Here is a 19,747-nt window from a genome sequence, read left to right as displayed (position 1 = left end):
ATTTCGGGTGACTCGACAGTTACTCAAAAATACAAAGGAAAACAGGCCAGTCGTCCTCGAGCCGCGCGCACCTGGGGAGCGCCCAGAGTCTGGATGAGTCCACCTGTCTGTCCGCTCTGCCCAGGGGCCTGCCCAGGGGCGGGCCCCGCGAAGCCGGCGGGGCGGGGCGTGCTGCGGAAATGACGTCTTCGGGGCGGGGCGCGCACCTGGGCACCTGGGCGGCCGCGGCGGCGCCGGGCGGCGGCGAGACGCGCGATGGAGGGCGACGGCGCTGGCCCGTGGGCCCTGGGGCTGCTGCGCACCTTCGACGCGGGCGAGTTCGCCGGCTGGGAGAAGGTCGGCTCGGGCGGTTTCGGGCAGGTGTACAAGGTGCGCCACGTCCACTGGAAGACGTGGCTCGCCATCAAGTGCTCCCCGAGCCTGCACGTCGACGACAGGTCAGCGGCCGGGCGGGGCGCTGGGGCGGGCGGCGGACCGCGCCGTTCGGTGGCGCACGGCGACGGCCACGGCCGAGGGACTGGAACTCGGGGGGGCTCTCCAGTCTATCGGGGACTCCTCCGGAGCAGCCTCGGGGGGAACCCGAACGCGGGCGAGGCCCAGAGGCGTGGGACGGGAGGACGCGGGGGTGCTTTGTGGAGCTCCAGGTCTGGCTGCGCTCGTCCAGGTGCCCGGCTGCGGCCCCGCGGGGGACCTCGGGGGCCGCGTTTGCCGGAGAAGTACACTGCCTATTCGCTCTGCTTGACCCATCCCGGTTCTTGGCCCGAGCGGCCCCGTAATTTGGGGGTCCCGAGTTCGCCTTGCGCCTTAGATCAACGCCCCCGGGGCGCCCCCCCCCCCTCCTGGGATCTATCTGGGCGCTGCGGTCTGCTCCGGGCTTAGAAAAATTGCCGTGTGGGCATCTGGGCTTTGTGAGTGTAGGTAGGCTCCATTCCACTTACTCAGTAATTTACATAGGAGCACAAATTGGTGTAAGACGGTAATTATTTCGGTCGGAAGCACGGATTTGGCTCGGGCGAAGCGTCCTCAGCGCCCGGCACTTGGGCACTTGGCGTCGTGCCCCGAGGGTCCGGGCTTGGCCAGAGTCGTCGGGGCCGGGGCTTTGTTCTGCCCAGCACTTCCTCCACGCACGCTTTAGTTTTCGGGGACTTCACTTGGAAGGCGAGCCTTGGCCGAAGGGCCTTGCATTAACCGGCTCTGCGTCCTTGCCATGGGCCTCTGGCACCCGTGTCCCTGTGTAAAAGCCTGCCTGCCCGCCCCTCCCTGGCAGGACTGCTCAAAGGAATGAGGGCGAATGGAAAGGACAGAGAACCCCACCACTCCGGAGGATCCAGTGGGTCGGACTGTGGTCTGTGGGGGTAGGATGGGGGGAAGATAATTGAAAACGAACCCCCTCATTCATCCTCTGCAGTTGAGTTCATAAGCTTCACTGTAGCATATTTTTCAAGCGTTCCATGTGGAAGCCTTTTCCCCTGTTTCCACCCAGCCTCCTGGGACAGATCAGGCAGGCAGCTTTTTCTAGACTCCACCTGGCTGCCTCAGACCTGGGTTCCCCTGCTGGGACATTGTGATGGGCTCACCTCCCGTAGGTGGTGGTGTGTGTGGTCCCAGCCTCCAGTAGCTATGGCTGGCTGGTGAGAGGCCCTGTCCCCTCCCTGTGCACCCTCATCCTTGGCCAGGGAAATCCACCGAGAGCAAATTTCATAAGTCACCGCAGTTCAAGGGAGATGGCTTGCCGAGGCTGTGCAGAGCTCAGGCCTCCACTCTCCCACCTTGGGAACCTCTCAGGCTGGGAGGGGCGCTGTGGTTATTTTGAGGAAATTCAACCACTCTGAATACCACCCAGCAGCTAGTTCTGGAATATGCCTCTTCATGGGGGCACTTTATACCCTTGGGCATGTTAGTTTGATGGAGTTTTCAAGCCAAAATGGGCTTTATTCACCAGCCAAGATTGAATACCAGTTTCTGTTTTGGGAGGGCAAAGTGAACAAGCACAGGCCCGGGGGATGCAGCCCTCGTCCTGGGAGCAACACCTTGTTCCTAGGGTGGCTTGAAGATGAAGCTGGGTTTCTCCCCTGGAGATGGGTCACTTAGGATCTTGTAGTTGAAAAGTGTTTTGTCCTTTAACTGGAAGCCTTTCTTGCCCTGCCCAAAGCAGGCAGGTGGTGGCATGTTGGCTGCTAGGTGGAGGTCAGAGGCTCCATTGGGAGGCATTTCACCTGCTGCCCTTGGCCTGGGGTGGTGCAGGCTGCAGTGTGCATCTGCCACCGGGCCTCTCTGCTAGAGAGGAGGTGGGCAGGCTCTGCAGGGTGTCAGCTTAGTCCTTAGGGTTGTCACCAACTTGGGTGATGGGGATTTATAGCCCTCCTGCTGTGGTGCGAGGATTGTGGTGCAGTCTTGCCAGTTGCTGCTTCTTATTTTTTTTGTACCAGGGATTGAACCCAGGGGTACTTAGCCACTAAGCTGCATCCCAGCCCTTTTTATTTTGAGACAGAGTCTCCTAGCTTGCTTACAGCCTGACTACTTGCTAAGGCGGGCTTTGAACCTGTGATCCTCGTGCCTCAGCCTCAGGTTGCCAGTTGCTTCTAAATCTTGAAATAGCTGTTGTGCTGTCTGTCCGATGCTGTCTGTCCGGCGATGTCTCCCCCCCCCCCCCCCCCCCGCCGTGCTCTTTTGGTGCCCACCCTGCACTGCATTTGCAAGGTGTGACCTGGAGGAAGGGGATTTCCTGGGGTCTATGTGCAGGCCCCATCCATCCCCTCACCTCCCATCTTGTCTTGCCTGCTTGAGGATGGAACCTCTCACCTCTGCCAGTGGTCTGGGCCTCTTCCCAGGGTGACTGGACTGTATGGCCAACTCCACTGTTGCTTAGGGTCCCACCACAGGTACAGTTGTGGGCCATGGGCCAGGCTGATTTCCATTGGCCCCTCAAGGCACATGCTGCCCTGGCCCCAATCTTTATCTACCCTTGGCCTTGGCCAGCCCTGATGGTCACACCTGCAGGCTGCCCCAGGCCTTGTGCCCAGGCATGTCTATGCAGAGAGGGTCAGTGCTTGTTAGATGCACCCCGTACCCATTTCAAGGCTTCTTGGGGGCCAGGATATTTTTGCCAAGGGGTCCCTGTTCCTGAGCTTCTCTTTACCTGGCTTGGTGCTTTGGGAAATCACACCTGTCAGCTCTGGGTATGTGCCTGGCCTCCTCACCCGACTCTAAATGGGGGGTTCCTGGGTACGTGTAGGGTGGAGTGCAGGGCCTGTTCAGAGAGAGCAAGTGACTCCAAGGACCCCATTCCTCCCTGCCCCGCCCCCAGCTCTGGGGGGGCTCACAGTAAGGGAGCACAGGCAGCGGCTGTGAGCTGGGCCTGGCTGGTCGGGCGAGCCTGAGCAAACCCGGGGTTTGTAACTACAGGGCCCACAGTCGGACAAGCCCAATTCCTGTCAGTTTTAAAAATAGCAGTGTGGGAACCCCTCGGAGGCTTCCTGGGAAGGTAATTGGACTGCCCTGCAGCAGCCCTGGCAGAGAGGCTGTGCACCCTCTCTCCCTCCCCCTTCTCCAGCTCTACCCCCTCCCCCTTCTCTAGCTCTACTGGGACCCCGGCCTCCTTCACCTCCAGCTGGTCTTTTTGTCTTTGGAGTTTCTGACTGAGCAGGAACCCTGTGGCTTTTCTACCAATGTGTCAGCCAGCTCTGGAGGGCTGGCAGGGGCCTGCTGGAGAAATGACTGGCCCGACACCATTTCTGAGGTTCTTTTAAAGTGTCTTTAAAAGTCTTTAAAAGAAACTTGGTCCTGTCAATGCTGAGATCTTTCCATCTGGAGCCATAGGGTGTCCGGCCGCCCGGGGTGGGGTATTTTCTGCTGGGAAGCCCAGAATCGGCAGCCCTTTCCCCAGCAGGGAAGCGGGAGGCAGGACAAGGACCCGCCTCCCTGCTCCTCACAGCTTTGAGGCCCTGTTTTAATTAAACTGATGTCTGTCCACTTTGCTGTGAACTGTGGTGCCCTGAACTGGGCACCTGGACGTCTGGGCTCCACCCCTGCCCCAGCACTGAGGCTTGAGCTCTGGGGACTGGTCTAAAATCCCTCCAGTATTTAAAGTATTAGTAATAATTATAAACCTGTGCTTCCTTTTGTGTGGTCGCCAGACACTGGATACACTGCTTAGGGGGAAAATGTATAATAATAATTGCTATGGACCAAAAATGATGGTGGGTCTGCCAGGACCTCAGCTCTCCTGGGGAGTGCCCTCCCGGCCTCCAGCAGGCCGTGCCAGGCCTCCAGAGCTGCAAATGCACCCAAGGAGGGCAGGAGCCGCTGAGCCTGTGGAGTCTGGGATTAAGGTCGGAAGTGCCACTGGCCAGGTCTGGACTGTTGGCAGGTTCAGCCCATGGTGCTCCGGGATCTGCCCCTGTTGGGTCCCTGAGCCTGGCCAGGCCCCGGGGCTGGGGCTGTGAGGACCCTAGTGTGGACAGCGCCTCACCCGCCCAGGGGCTCACAGCACAAGGGGCCTGCCACCTCTCGCTGCTGTAGTCACTTAGCCAGAGTGCTAGGAAAGCCAGCTACGCCGAGCTCCTTGCTTTGTGGTCACTTGACCGTGCATGTTCAGTATGTTAACCTCTTCTCCAGCTCCCGACACTGCTGGGCTCGCCCCTCTGAGCCCCTCTGGTGCTTTATGGGAGCTGCCTGTGGGTACGTACGAGAGAGCTCAATGCTGGTAAGAATCCAGGGGTTCCTCTTGCCCACCTGCCATCCTTCCCGCATGGGGCGTCTTTACAGCTGTCAGGAAGCCCGGGAGATGGCTGCTGTCTCAACAAGAAGGTCAGATGGTCAAGGAATGGCTCTCTTTTGTTGGCACAGTTTGGAATTCTCCATCAGGCTCCAGGTGGGAGCAGGCACAGGAGTGTCCCCACAGCTACTCTGGGGTTGGACCAGGAGGAGCAGGCTGTGCCAAGCCCCAGGAGAGCCCCAGGGTGGAGCTGTGGTAATGGGCCTTGAGTTACGGGCAGGAGCTTGTGCTGGACCCTGCAGTCCCGAGAGTTACCTCAAGGCTGCTCCAGTCTGCACGGGATGTGTGTGGACACCGAGTGGCCCTGTTCTCAGCTCGGTATTTGAGGGTGCTGCAGGCATGTTCTGGACTTTCCCTGTGGGGAGCTTGTTGTGACTGGAAAGTGGCTGTCCCAGCCCCCACCTGTTCTCAAGGGGCGAGGCCTGGGCGCCTGGATCCACCAGCCTCCAGGGTGCCTCCTGGGGTCCATGTTGTAGAGCACTGGCCCAGATCCTGCATGGCCAGGTCATGTCCTCCTGGATCTGGCCTTTTCCCCTCAATGTGTGTGCGCCAAGACTTTTGACCCCTGACCCTGGCATGGCCCACTGCTTTGCACTCTCCTCTGAGTGACCTTTGGCTAGGGGCTGGCAAGCGCCCATTGGGGCTGGAGAACGGAGGTTCCTGGCTTCGCCGGCTGCAGGTCTGTTGCAAGTGCTCATCGCACAGCCGGTGTGTCCAGAGGCTGGAACTGGTGAAAGTCCACGCAGAAGCAGGTGGCAGGCAGGACAGCCGCTCAGTGGCTTCTCCACAGGTGGGACACACAGCCAGCGCAGCTCCCAGGGAATGAGAGTGGGTCTCAGGCTCATTGGTACCCCAGCTGTGTTCACAGGTTGGCATCATTCACAAAAGCCAAGAGGTGGGAATCGTCTGGGTCGTACACAGTGTAGGGTGTTCCTACCACGGCGTATTATTCAACCATGAAAATGAGGGACATTTTGATAAGTGGTATAACAAATTAGGCCTTGAAAACATACTTAGTGAAATAACCAAACACTGAAGAACAGATACTTTGTGATTCCACTCACATGAGGTGCCTGGATGCAAAGTCGCAGGGACCGAGAATAGGGTGGGGGCTGGGGAGGCTTTACTGTCTAACAGGTGCAGATTTTGTTGGGGAGATGAGTTCTGGGTGTAGGAGGCAGTGATGGTCATGCAGCTTTAGAAAGTGTGTGGTGCCACTGGCCGGGGGTTTGGAACAGTTAGGAGGGTGCGTGCCGTGTTGGGGTCTGTATCTCACCACAGCAGAGTGAGGGCCCGGCCCTGCTTGGATCTGCTGCTCCCTAGTGTGCGAGTGGGTTCGGGCCTTCACAGGGCAAGTGGGCTCCTCTGGTAGATGGTTAGTCTCAACTCTCAGCCCACACTGTCTTCCCTCCCCAAGAGAAGGCAGTGTCTGCTGCCAGGCTCCAACCCGGGGTGCCCAGGTGGCCTGCAGGTATCCAGATAATTGCTGGAGCTCCTCTCCTGTGTACTTTGAGCAGCCCAGGGGCTCCAGTGTTAGGGCTGTGGCACTGGTGGGCTCCGTGAGTGCCCTGACTGTGGCTGGCTGGGCAGGGCCTGCCGCCCCCCTTCACTCCTTTGAACTTTTGCAGGGAGCGTCTGGAGCTTCTGGAGGAAGCCAAGAAGATGGAGATGGCCAAGTTCCGCTATGTCCTGCCTGTGTACGGCATCTGCCGGGAGCCCGTGGGCCTAGTCATGGAGTACATGGAGACGGGCTCTCTGGAGAAGCTGCTGGCCTCGGAGCCTCTGCCCTGGGACCTGCGCTTTCGGATTGTTCATGAGACAGCCGTGGGCATGAACTTCCTGCACTGCATGACCCCGCCACTCCTGCACTTGGACTTGAAGCCTGCAAACATCCTGCTGGATGCCCACTACCACGTCAAGGTGGGCAGCACCGTGCCCTGGGAAGTGGGCGGCTGGTCTGTGGCCAGGGAATTGGGGTGCAGCTGTAGGCTATGGTGAGGTTGGGAAGGAGGTATTCTGTGGGAAAGAACTTGGTGCCCTGGGAGGCCAGTTTTTACTTTTTTTTCCCCTTTGATAAGTTTATAAAACCTGGAAGGTGTGAGAGCCTCTGACTGGCCTCATGCAGCGGCCTGGACTTGGTTCTAGCATGGCCAGTTTGTGTCAGGCTGTACGTCTTGAATGTTGTTCCTTTGGATGGCCTTTGAGTCCAGGCTGTGTCACCACTGGCCCTGGGTGGCACTGTCCTGGGCTCTTGCCCTGTGGTGGTAGTGTCACTCTCAGGAGGCCTGAGTCACACGTGGGCCCCTCTGTCCTCTTCCATGCAGGAAAACAGATCCATGAGGGAGAGAAGGAGCCAAGAGCCAGGGCCGGAGCGGTCCCAAGGGGCAGGGCACAGCAGGGGCACGGCCGTGGCTCGGTCTCTTTGTTGTTCCTGTCTGCACAGCGCTGCTGGCCCTTCCTGTTGACCTGGCCTTTAGGAGACACCTGAACCCAGGGCCCGCCCTGCCCCTGGGCTCTGGGGTGGGCCTGGTGTGCGATGGCCCATGTGGCACTCACAGAGCCCCTCCTGCAGGGGCTCAGTCAGGTGGAGAAGCAGATTTTCATTCTGGACAGTGAATATAAACTATTTCTTGGGTGGGCCTCATTCCACCGTAGGTTTTAACTAAAAATGCACCTGCTGTGACGTGAAGCAGGGAGTCGGGGCGGTGAAGACTCAGGCACAGGACCAGGTGTGAGGGACTGAGCTCTGTAGGCTCCAGCAGCTGCCGTCCCAGCTCCTGTCCTCTGTGGTTGGCAGGGGAGTGCAGGTCCTGAGGGCCCAGTGAGTGTGAAGTTCTTTGTTCTCAAACATGCATTCTGCACCAGAAAGAGAAGGACGACAGGCCCCTGCTCCGCAGCAGGGCTTATGCAGGACTGACGGCTCCACAGTAGAGGTACAGTGTGGATGGTGGCCACTTGCTAAGCTGGGGCCCACAGGGGTTAGATTAGTGACCAGAATGACCAGCCGCAAGGTGTGGAGCATGAGCTGGAACCCGTTCTGTGGGGCTGCAGAGCCTTGATTTCCTGCCTGTCCCGCTGCCGTCTGGCATGACCAGGAAGATGCAGTGAGTGGCACGAGGCAATCCCTCAGGATGGAGTGAGGCAGAGGGCAGGGTGTGCAGATGCCCGGCCAGGCCTTCGTCGGGGGCAGGCTGAACTGCTGTCAGAGGTGGGGAGAAGACCCTGGGTGTGGAGGAAACAGCCCAAGCAACCTCAGGAAGGTTCTGGGCTTAATGGCGTGTGGGCAGGGAAAGCCGCAGGCATCCTTGGGTTAACATAGAGGGTGCCTGAAGGTGACCTTGTCTTTAAGGACTGCTGGGTGGGTTTTCGCAAGCCCCCAGGCTGTCCGTGGCCTGGCTGGGCACCTGTGCCCCTCGCTCCTTTCCACACTCTCCTGCCTCTCTAACAGGTGTGTGGAATGCACACGGGGTGGGGGGAGGCATTCCTTGGAGGACACAGTGACGTCCTTCTTCTAGGTGTGGGCCTGGGGTGCAGCCCCCGGTCCTGTCAGCTGGGTGGGGAGTGGAGCGGCAGGATCATTCCTTCTCTGGGTTGTCATCAGGGGTCAGTGACTGGTGAGTGCTCAGCTCGATGCCCACCCAGAGTGCTTAGCAGGTTCAGCTGCTGGCTGGTGGCCGGTCACCAGCAGGTCATCGCCTGGGGTCAGGCACAGATGCTCACTCAGGCGTCTTTCCCAGCTGCAGTCGCACTGCAGAGACCCAGCGTTTGCTCAGTGAGCCGAGAGTGGGGTCTAGTCCTTGTGTCCCTGGACACACTGGGCTTGCCTTCCCTGCAGGCCATTTGGTGTGGACTCTGTGGACTCGAGGGCCTTTGGTTTGTGCCTCCCCTCCCCTTTCTTACAGACCTTGGTTTTGAAGGGCTGGACCTCATGGGGTGTTCATTCCTAATGCAGATTTTTTGAAGAAGCTGCTAGAATGATGGGCAGATCCTCCGAGAGGACATGACCCCATGCTTCTCTGCTGGCACAGGACAGCTGTCTTCCTTGCCTGAGTGCACCCTGAAAGGCCCCAGGAAAGGTTTGGTCGCCTCTGAGAAGCCCCAAACAGAGTCTTAGAAACAGCTGCCTGGGGCCTGGGGTGCGGCTCCGTGGCAGAGCACTGGCCTAGCACGCACCAGGCCCTGGATTTGATCCCCAGCACCGAAACGGGAGGAAAAAACAAAGCAACAACCAGCAGGTGTGAGGAGGCAGCCGCGCTCCGGGTCGGGAGTGTCGCTCTGGTCGGGGCCTGAGACAGGCTCTGAGGCTCTGAGGCTCGGGTGTGTTGGCCCCGGGTTTCCAGGCGGTTTTGGTGGGTGGACACCTCTACTGTGGACCGGGATGAGCCGCAGGCTGCTGTCCACCGCTTCCTGCGGCTCAGACGTGTGCTGCCTCTCTGTACCCAGGGGGATTAGAGCCAGAACCTCACGGCAGCCATCTGTTCTGCCGAGTGTGTGAAATATAGTACGTTTTAAGTTGTCGCCTCATGTTACTCTGTGTTGGGTACAACAGCTCTCCATGTTGAGATGATGCTGGGTAATATGGTGGGGTCGCAGGCTACGCGCTCACCCCTCCGCCCAGGCCAGACTATTCGGAGCATCATGGCATGGGGGCAGGATCCGCTGTGTTTGAAGTGCCCTTCCTGTTCAACAGCAACGGGGCCACTTTATTACTCTTGTCCAGCTAGGCCTGAGGTTGAAGGGCCACATTCTTGGGGGCCCCTGTGAGCCCTGAGCTCTCGGGACACTGAGTCAGATGCCGATGCGAGAGTGTTCATGGGCCAGGAGGCCTTTGCTGCTCATGGTCTGTGGCGAGAGCCGGGGTGAGGGGCAGTGCAGGGCCCGGCCAGGCGAAGGTGCCCCTGGGAGTTCCGCATTCCCAGTCTGCGTCTGATGCCAGGCTTTGGGCAGAGAATGTGTGCTGCTCCCTGTCACTACCTGTACCTCGAAGTGGCTGGTCTGTTTGGGTCAGTGACAGAGAGGAGGAGAAACGTCTGTGTTCAGAGAGAAGCATGGAGCACCGGGCTCCCCAAATCCCAGCCTGTCTTCATTTCTGAATTTAAGGCGTGGCAGGCCACCAGTGGTCATCGAACAGACGTTTTCTCTGTGGCTAAACCTGTTCTGAGAGCTGAAGTGCTTTTCCCTGCCTCCCAGCGCTGGGCTTCTCAGGACGGAGCTGCGGGACAGGGTGATGGTTTTGTCTGGGGAAGTGGCAGTTTCTTCCCGGACGTCTCAGGATTTCTCTTGAGGCCTGAGGCTGGTTGAGCCCACGGAACCTGGGGGACCCAGAATGGGCGCTTGGGCCTGGTGAGCTCCAGCCTGGGCGCCGCTCAGCTGGGCTGCAGGGGCGAGGACTGACCTGGCCCCACCAGTGTCTTCCTGCTGTGCAGGGTGAGGACCGGCCTGGCTCCCTGTGGTCATGGTCAGCCTGGGTGATGGGTGTGTCTTAGGAGGAGCCCAAGGTTAATTTACAAGGCTTAAAAACGCTCCACTTGAAGAAGAGGAGACAGGGAACTTCTCCCTGAGGATTGGGTGTCCAGTGAGAGTCGTGGCTTGGTTCCAGCAGCATTTCATGGGGCCTGGAGGAGAGGGGCCACTCCCAGAGGCCTGTGTGGTCCTCAGTGGGTGTAAGCGAGCCATAAGAGTGTCTCTGCCAAGGGAGTCAGGGGTGGGGGTCCCTGAGTGGCAGGGGCTGGGGGCTCACCACTGAGCGTCTGCTGATAACAGACGTTCTGGGCAGAAACGGCATGCCCCGTGGGGTCGAGGCGAGGTGCGTGTTGTGCTTGCTAATTTAAAGGGCCTCTGGAGGTGTGTTGCCCTTTAAAGGACTTGCTGCCACTTGTTAGCCCAGCTGGAGGGTTGCACAACCAGCTGGCCCAGCCTGTCACGTGTGTTCCTTCACCTGTAAACCCTGGGCGCTGCTCTTCCCTTGGTGCCACCGGGGAGTGTCAGCCACAGGGCAGACCTGCTTCCTTGGGACGTGGGGCTGTGGTTCTTGAGTTCCTTGCCCAGGGAATCTCTCCTTAAACCCTGATCTCTTCCTGTCCATCAAGTGGTGGCTCTTCAGCCTGCAGATGCTCTGTCTGAGCTGCCTTGCCTCCCGCCTGCCCGGGCTGGGCTACCTGCAGGCGTGAGCACAGCACTGGGGGCACGGCCTCTAGCTTGGGGACACTGCCAGCTCGCTGCCCCTGGCCCCGTGGAGGGCTGACCTGCTCCCCACTGCTCTGTTTCAGATTTCTGATTTTGGGCTGGCCAAGTGCAGCGGGCTGTCCCACTCTCACGATCTGAGCATGGATGGCCTGTTCGGCACCATCGCCTACCTCCCTCCAGAGCGCATCCGGGAGAAGAGCCGGCTCTTTGACACCAAGCACGATGTGTACAGGTGCGTGATGCCCTGTCCCATCCCTGTGGGCCCCTCTGGGGACCCTGAGCCCGTGTCTTCCTGTCCTGAACAGGGGCTTTCAGAACGACTCTGGGTGCGCATCAGCAGTGGGTTCAGTCCAGGTGAAAGGGGTGTGTGTCTTTTGGGCTGGGGATGTTAGCCTGGGGGCTGGTTCCCCAGCGTACAAGAGACCTCTCTTCCCAGTGGGTGCTGCTGGCTGTGGATGAGCCGCTCCTGGTGGCAGGGTGAGGACCGGCCTGGCTCCCTGTGGAGCAGGCAGTGGTGCTGTGCTGGGTCTCCTGTGGCATTTTTATGAAACATGCATTTTATTGTGGTCCCCGTGGGTTTGGGCTCTTCACAGTTCATTTTTCTCTGAACTTTGAGGAGGGAGCTTCTTACACTTGTGGGGTCACCTGGCTGCGATGGAGGAGCATGGGCAGGACCTGTGAACCTGGTTGCCAGGTTACCAGATTCCTTTCATTTTCAAGTTGTGAGAGTTAATCTCACGGAGAAAACGGAGGCAGGGAGGGTGCAGCCACGCACCAGGAACTGCTCGGGCTCTGCCCTCGTGCCACCGCCACCTGGGTCCTGGCTGACTGGTTTGACAGTTGCCCTGGTACGTGAGCTTGCCCTACCTGGAGCTGCGGCTCCTGGCCCTTCGGGGACCATCATGGCTTGCAGAGTAGGAGAGTAGGTAGGGTGCTCTGTTTAGAGCTGAGTTTTCAGTTAGTGTGAGTTCTTTGTCAGTAACCGTTATCAAACTCCGTGCTTCATGGGGTGAGTCTTTGGACTCCTTTTTTTTTAATTTTAATTTTTTAAATGCACTGGATTGGGCCCATTTTTTGGTGTATCTAGAGTAATTTACATGTGAGTATGCATCCCGAGTGGCCAGCAAAGGGCTTCGGGACAGAGGGGCCACCTCGGATGTTCTCCGTCCTTAGCAATCCTCTGACATCTCAGAGAGCCAATGGGAGTATTTGCCCCGTGCTCCACGACTGTCCTTAGAGTCAGAACCCTAGAGAGGAGCAGGGGGCCATGAGGACACCAGCAAACGCCTGGTTACCTGCTCTGTGCCCGGCGGGTGAGAAGGTGGTAACATCTGCTCCCCCCGAGAGCCCTCCAGGGTCCTGCCTGCCGCCTGAAGACTGCAGCTCAGCCACGAGGTCTTCTGTTCCCACCTGAGCCCATGTGGGGGGTGTTATCCAAGATGGCTTCCCCTTTTAGAAATGCAGGAGAAATGTCCCGGGGCCTCCTTGGGAGCATTGGAGGGGCTTCTCCAGCTCGTTGCAGGGTGACCGTGCCCCAGATCTGAGCTGAGGGTCCTGAGCCCACGCTAACGCACCTGGCTTCTCTTCCAGCTTTGCCATCGTCATCTGGGGTGTGCTCACACAGAAGAAGCCCTTCGCAGGTGAGTGGCGCTGCCCATGAGGTGCCAAGCAACGTCTCCTGGGACTGTGGGGCATCTTCCTGGTCCCTTCTCAGCCCTGGGGTGGTGCCTGTGACCCAGCAAGGCCACCCCACTATTGGCTTTTCTATACGCTGACAACGTGCTTTGGCAGAGTTGTTTGCAGGCAGGAAATTACATAGAGGACACACACAGGGAAAGAGATTCGAAGGGGTCCATTCTTAGGGGCCATTTAATTTTTTTGTGTGGAATACGTAACAAAATATGTCATTTTCACCATTTAAAATGTGTGATTCTGTGACATTGAAGACGTTCACAGTTAGACAGCATCACGGTCTGGTTCCAGACACCCTTGCCACCCCAGCAGGACTCCTGTGCCCATCTGTGGTCACTCCGGCTCATCCCTGCCACCATCCCCTCCCAGCCTCTGGCAACCCCCGATCTGCTTTCTGTCGGCGGATTTGCCTTTTTTCAGCCGATTCTCTTTCTTTCTTTCTTAAAGGAAAAAAAAAAGGAATTGTGAATACACATGACAGATTTGCTCTCCACACTGCCTGTGAACATGTGGTCCAGTAGTAGTTAGGGTGTCCACACACTGGACCAGCCTCCTAGACCAGAAAATGCTCCCCCACCTACCCCAACTAGGCAACCCTGTGGTGACTCCTTTCCTCAGAATTCCATCCCTGGGTTTACTTACTGTGAAGTCTGGTGGCTTTCACTGCATCGGAGAGGAGGGCCTTTTTCTCTGCATTACTCATGATATTGTGTGGTGTGACCAAGATGCCAAAAAAAATACACATCTGGCTAGCCTGTGCCAGGCTCAGGTCTGGGAAAGAGAAAGGGTCTCTGGATGACCCTCAGGCCTGGGAGTCCGTTGAGGCAGACTGGGCCAGTGTGTGGAAAAGGGGCCAGGCAGGGGCGATCCCGAGTGTGGCAGGACTGAGTCATCCTGGAGCCTTGTGGACGTCCCAGACCCCTCTCAAGAGGCCCTACCTGTCCTCTGGCTACCATTGCACTTTGTTCCCGGCTGCCCTTTCCGAGGCCCACGCGGAATGCACTGTAACGCGCAGCCTGCCAGTCGGACATGAAATTGTCTGGCAGGTGGACACCTGAAGCCAGGTGTGCGGGGCCAGTGGGAGGATCGCGCTCTTGCTGCTTTATAGCCTCCTAGGCGGGCGAGCAAGGTGCAGCACTGCGTGAGGTGCCAGGGCATTTTCTGTCCTGTTGGGCAGTAGGAAGTCTCCCCGAGGTGTACTTGACTTTCATTTCATTAGAGGGTTTGGAAGTCTGAGTTGTCATGGAAATACCCGCAGACACTGAAGACAGTGATTGTGTGGGACAGATCGCGTGGAGTCCTGGCAGCTGTCAGTGTGGGCCAGCTCTCTGCCCCTGCTGATGGCACCTGCCTCTGTGGAGGGCTTGTTGGAAACCCCGGGGCAGGAACACTGTGGGGAACCAGAAGCCGGGAGGCCAGCCTGAGAAGAAGCCGGCCCTAGGGCTGCCCTCCCCTCAGGGCGGAAGAGAATGGCGGTGGAGCATGGTGGAGCATGGTGGCTTCTGGTGCCCTGACAGCTGCACTTGTCCCCTAGATGAGAAGAACATCCTGCACATCATGGTGAAGGTGGTGAAGGGCCACCGCCCGGAGCTGCCTCCCATCTGTAGGCCCCGGCCGCGCGCCTGTGGGAACCTACTGCATCTCATGCAGAGGTGCTGGCGCGAGGACCCGCGGGAACGGCCCACCTTCCAGGGTGAGTGTTGGGTCTCCCTGGGGCGAGGCTCTGGATGGCTTTGCTGTTGCCACAGAGGTGATGACCAGGCTCCTGGTGGGAACAAGGTGCACAAGGACGCGGGGCCCAGACGAGTCCTGCAGGGGCAGGTCACCTGGCCCTGCCTCAGACCTCCAGCAGTCAGGGCCAAGGTGGGGCTTCTGGACCCAGTGGCTGCCTTCACCACCCCCACCCCTGCTCCTGGCCAGGACGGGGCTTGCTGCCCAGGGGAGCCCATGATTTCAGTTCAGACACAGCAGGGTGTCTTCAGGAGACTGCCCGACTGGGCCTCTTGGCACCGTTCTCCTGGGGTCCTGCCCTCCTGGCACAGAGAAGTGGGCCTTGGGTAGTCAGCCCTGGTGGATTCAAGGCAGTCCCTGCTCTCACAGCATGCAGGGGGACAACCTGGGGACAACAAGGGCAGGGCTCACTGCTACTGCTGTTGGCAGGGCATCGAGGTGGCCTTGCCCTGTGTCTGGTGAGCCCTCCAGATGGTGGCACGAGGTAGGCCAGGCCTGGTGGGTGGGTTGCCTTGTGGGGGTCCTGGGTTCTGCTGACTGATCTCAGTGCTGATGGCATCTGGCTCAACCTGCTACTTGGAGACTTTAGGGTGTCTGTGTCCCTTCGGAATTGTGTAGAAACTGTTAATCAAATGACATGCTCCTTTTTGTCTTTTTCCCCTCAAAGAAATTACTTCTGAAACCGAGATCCTCTGTGAAAAACCTGACGAGGAGGTGAGAGAGCCAACTCCAGACCCAGTGGGGAAGAGCCTGCCGGGGCCCAAGAGCGAGGTGAGGGGCCTTCCAGCCCACCCCTGCCTCTGCAGACCCTGGCCAGCCACCTCCTCCCTGAGCCGGCCTTGTGCCCGCCTTGTGCCCAGCTCTGTGGCAGTGTAGGTCCCTGGGCATCCCCAGGCTCATCTGCCCTCCTGCTGCCCTCCCTTCCCTGTGTCCTGCCAGGGGCTGTGTGAACAGTGTGGACGCCCACTTGAACTGCTGGGTCTCACTGGACACCCTGAACCACTGGGCTCAGAAGGCCCAGCCTCTGCTAGGCAGGGCAGGCGGGAGGTGCCTGCTCTGGGTCCTGTGCCCCCTGCTTCCTCACTGTGCAGAGCTGGTTGTTCTGTGAGTGACAGGTGACCTCAGAGGAGAAGGGAGTTCCAAGTGCCTGGAGGGCAGTAGGAAGGAAGCACCTTGCAGAGTGGCACGCCCTCAGTGCAGGGCAGTCTCCCCAGGGAGATAGGCACATGGAATGGAGAAGGGGCTGTGGGCACGTGAGCGCCTGGGGCAGAGGCACCGGGAGGCTTGGAAAAGAGGTGGGCTGGGTCCCCGATAAGGCAAGAGAGGCAGCCAGCAGGTGGATGTGGCTCAGTTTGCCAGGAGACCAAGTCAGAGTGAATCCAAGGGTCAGCGGGAGCGGGAGGGGGGTTTGGAACAAACGGTCATGGTCAGGGGGGAATTGTGAGTCCCGCCAGGAATCTCCCATCTCATGCAGAAAGACCCTTTAAAGGGCCTCTTGCTGTGCGCTGGATTGGATCACCATGTTGTCCCCGAGCTGGACCCACCCTGGCCTACCCACATACATCTCCAAAGCCTGACTTAGCTCCAAGGGCAGGCTGGACGTGCAGGGCCAGCCCCGCTCTCCCCTCCACATTCCCGCTGTGCCTCCCCTCAGCCCGGGCCTCTGGAGCACGCTGTGCTGGATTTGACATTTTTCTCACAGTGTCCGTGCTGGGCACCAGGGGGTCTGTGCAGCCCCGAGTCTCTGGGCTCCCTCGTGCCGTGCCGTGGTCACGTCACCCACATCACTTCCTGGTACCCGATGGCGTTCTCCTCCTTGCCTTGGTGGAGGACCAGGGCCCTCACCTTCTCCCTCCTCGTTGCAGGCTGTGCCCGGGTCCTCGCGTCTCAAGCGCGCCTCTGCCCCAGCCTTCGATAACGACTGCAGCCTCTCTGAGCTGCTGTCGCAGCTGGACTCTGGGATTTCTCAGACCATCGAGGGCCCCGAGGAGCTCAGCCGCAGCTCCTCTGAGTGCAAGCTTCCGTCGTCCAGCAGCGGCAAGAGGCTCTCGGGAGTGTCCTCCGTGGACTCCGCCTTCTCATCCAGAGGATCCCTGTCGCTGTCTTTTGAGCGGGAACCTTCCACAGGCGGTAAGCAGCGCTCTGTCCTGAGAAAGGATGAGCCTGATGACGGGGCTCTGTGGGCTGGTGTCCATGGCAGTCAGTGGACAACTGCAAAACCAGGTGTCCATTTCCTGGCCCTAATGATGGTCCTGTGTCCTCTCTTGGTTAACTAGGCAGCTTGGGGTGTCGGCATAGCTGGTGCATTTAGCACAGATCCGGCGTCGCACACACCGGCAGAGCAGCCCCGTCCGGCGTCACTTAGGGCATGAGGGGAACAGGCCACACCACCTGCCCGTGTAGTGACGTCTTGCCTGGCCAGCCCTGGGGCAGAGGCTGACTTCAGGCCTGCAGGTCGGAAACTTGAATTCCATCCAGTGATCCTAGCGGCCACTCGCACCCCTTTCCATGGGTGCCGGCCCTGCACTGTGTCTCAGTGCTGCAGACCCGTCCCCCTTTCTGATACTTGGGCCTGCTGCTGACCATGCATTTTACTGGGTTGGTTGTCCTTGTGGGCGCCAACACTCTGGTGTTTTGTAGACTGCCTGTTAGGAGGAGTCCTCCTTAGCCACCTGCTGTGTGTGTTGGGCTATGTGTGCTGCTGGGGATCAAACCCCACACATCACACATGCAAGGCATGTGCTCTGCCACTGAGCTACACCCCCAGTACTGTTTATTTAGAGAAGGGGTCTTAAAAAGTTGCTGAGGCTGGCCTCAAACTTGGGATCCTCCTACCCCAGCCTCCTGAGTCGCTAGGATTTCAGGTGTACACCACTAGGCCTGGCTCTGTTCATTTTAATGGGCCTTGTTTTCAGAAGATGGTTTTTCCCTGTTCCTGCCCCAGGTGCTCTCATCCTTTTTGGGGGTGGGACGGTGTTTGGTAGTGGACTGGGGACATCTCCCTGGAGGAGGGGATTCTGGGTCTTACCAGCCTCCTAGGTAGAACGTTGGGGGAGAAAAAAGGCTTTGCAGGTTTGGAAACACCTGGCAGACAGGTGGGGTGGACCCAGTGACTAGAGGCAAGTGATGGCCAGTAGAGCTGAAAAGGGCGGTCAGGGCCAGGTTCAAGGTAGCCAGAAAGAATCATCAGTACCTCCCATGGAGAAGGGTGCTCCCGGGCCTTTGTTCAGATCTGGCACTGCTGACACCTCGCCCTGGTGCCTGAGAGGGTTTCCTCCTGGCTCCTCAGAACGTGTGTCAAGACACAAGTCCATCTGGGCAGGTCCCCTTCTTGTAGTACTGCTCCACACCCCACCTCTCTTCCTACATCCCCTGGAGGATCTTATTTCATGTGAATCAGAAGAGTCTTAATTTCATGTGAATCTGGATTTCAAACCATGGAGTTGAATTTTTGTGTTAAATAGCAGGCTTTTATCCTAACACTGGGCCAAGAGTCCTGAAATATGAGGCCCAGAAACATCCTGTGATGTCCCCCGTGCAGGAGGTGCCGTTCAGAGGTCAGGCTGGGAGCTGGAGGGTGTCCCGGGAGGCTGGCCAAGTTTCCGAGCTCCTGCCGGGGGTTTTCCTTCTGCCTCTTATTTCCCTTTCTGAATGAGGGAAACGAGTCGTCTTGCCATTCCTAAGCACCAGGCTCCTCCGAGTTTTACTCCCTTCATCCAAACACAAGGCACTGGAATCACTAGTGATTTTAATTTGCAAATTGACAAAGGAGGACCTCAGACGAGGCTTCTGGCTAGATCTCAAAGTGGGATGCTCGCTCAGTCCCTGCAGGTGAAGTGTGACCTGGAGGCTATGCACATCCTGAGGTGCTGGCCCAGAGTCCAGGTGTAGGTTCCCTGACCCCCAGCCAGGCCTTGAGGAGCCGGCATCCTGGCTGAACTCGCCTCTCCTCTCCCTGCAGACCTGGGCACCACAGACGTCCAGAAGAGGAAGCTGGTGGACGCTATTGTGTCGGGGGACACCAGCAAGCTGATGAAGATCCTGCAGCCCCAGGATGTGAACCTGGTGCTGGACGGCAGTGCCAGCCTGCTGCACCTGGCCGTGGAGGCCGGGCAGGAGGAGTGCGTCAAGTGGCTGCTGCTCAACAACGCGGACCCCAGCCTGACCAACAGCAAGGGCTCCACGCCGCTGCACCTGGCCGTGGAGCGCAGGGCGCGGGGCGTCGTGGAGCTGCTGCTGGCCCGGAAGATCAGCGTCAACGCCAAGGACGAGGACCAGTGGACGGCCCTGCACTTCGCGGCCCAGAACGGGGACGAGGCCAGCACGCGGCTGCTGCTGGAGAAGAATGCCTCCATCAACGAGGTGGACTTCGAGGGCCGGACGCCCATGCACGTGGCCTGCCAGCACGGGCAGGAAAATATCGTGCGCATCCTGCTGCGCCGCGGTGTGAACGTGGGCCTGCAGGGGAAGGACGCCTGGCTGCCCCTGCACTATGCTGCCTGGCAGGGCCACCTGCCCATCGTCAAGCTGCTGGCCAAGCAGCCAGGGGTGAGCGTGAACGCCCAGACGCTGGACGGCAGGACGCCCCTGCACCTGGCCGCTCAGCGCGGGCATTACCGCGTGGCCCGCATCCTCATTGACCTGGGCTCCGATGTCAACGTCCGCAGCCTGCTGGCCCAGACACCCCTGCATGTGGCCGCGGAGACGGGGCACACGAGCACCGCCAGGCTGCTCCTCCATCGTGGTGCCGGCAGGGAGGCTGTGACCGCAGAGGGCTGCACTGCCCTGCACCTGGCGGCTCGGAATGGACACCTGGCCACTGTCAAGCTGCTTGTGGAGGAGAAGGCGGATGTGCTGGCCCGGGGGCCCCTGAACCAAACTGCACTGCACCTGGCCGCTGCCCACGGGCACTCGGAAGTGGTGGAGGAACTGGTCAGCGCAGATCTCATTGATCTGTCTGACGAGCAGGGGCTCAGTGCGCTGCACCTGGCCGCCCAGGGCAGGCATGCGCAGACCGTGGAGACGCTGCTCAAGCATGGGGCCCACATCAACCTGCAGAGCCTCAAGTTCCAGGGTGGCCAGGGCCCCGCGGCCACGCTCCTCCGGCGAAGTAAGACTTAGCCTCCTGCCTCAGAATCAGAGGTCTGTGGGCCTCGTGTCCATCTGTGTCCATGTGGGACAGGAGGATGCTCTGCCGGGACACTCCACTCACCCTGCTGTGGCTGCCAGAACTGACCCGGCAGAGGCCAAGGGATGAGGCCATGCCCCATGGGGGGTGCTGCTAGTGTGTGCTGCCCTCCAAATGGGCTTGGCTGGAAAGACTCGGCAGCTGACCCACCGCCAGCCTGGGCACCTGGCGTC

The 19,747-nt window shown here is 59.2% G+C and overlaps 1 protein-coding gene across 1 annotated transcript; it reads left to right on the top strand.

The window, feature by feature from the left end:
• Window positions 1–255: 255 nt before the first annotated feature.
• RIPK4 (receptor interacting serine/threonine kinase 4) lies at window positions 256–19,507 on the top strand (the record flags this gene model as incomplete). The annotated part of the gene is made up of 8 exons (XM_081302255.1): window positions 256–437; window positions 6,406–6,697; window positions 11,047–11,195; window positions 12,554–12,603; window positions 14,190–14,348; window positions 15,054–15,157; window positions 16,252–16,516; window positions 18,348–19,507. The coding sequence occupies 8 exons, from the start codon at window positions 256–258 to the stop codon at window positions 19,505–19,507; spliced, it is 2,361 nt and encodes a 786-aa protein (XP_081158381.1).
• Window positions 19,508–19,747: the final 240 nt, after the last annotated feature.

This window comes from Spermophilus citellus (genome assembly GCF_964194105.1).
Source record: "Spermophilus citellus genome assembly, chromosome: 7".
NCBI classification, from domain to species: Eukaryota; Metazoa; Chordata; class Mammalia; order Rodentia; family Sciuridae; genus Spermophilus; species Spermophilus citellus.
The sequence above is the reverse complement of the archived record's forward strand: the minus strand, read 5'-3'. Positions and strand labels throughout refer to the sequence as shown.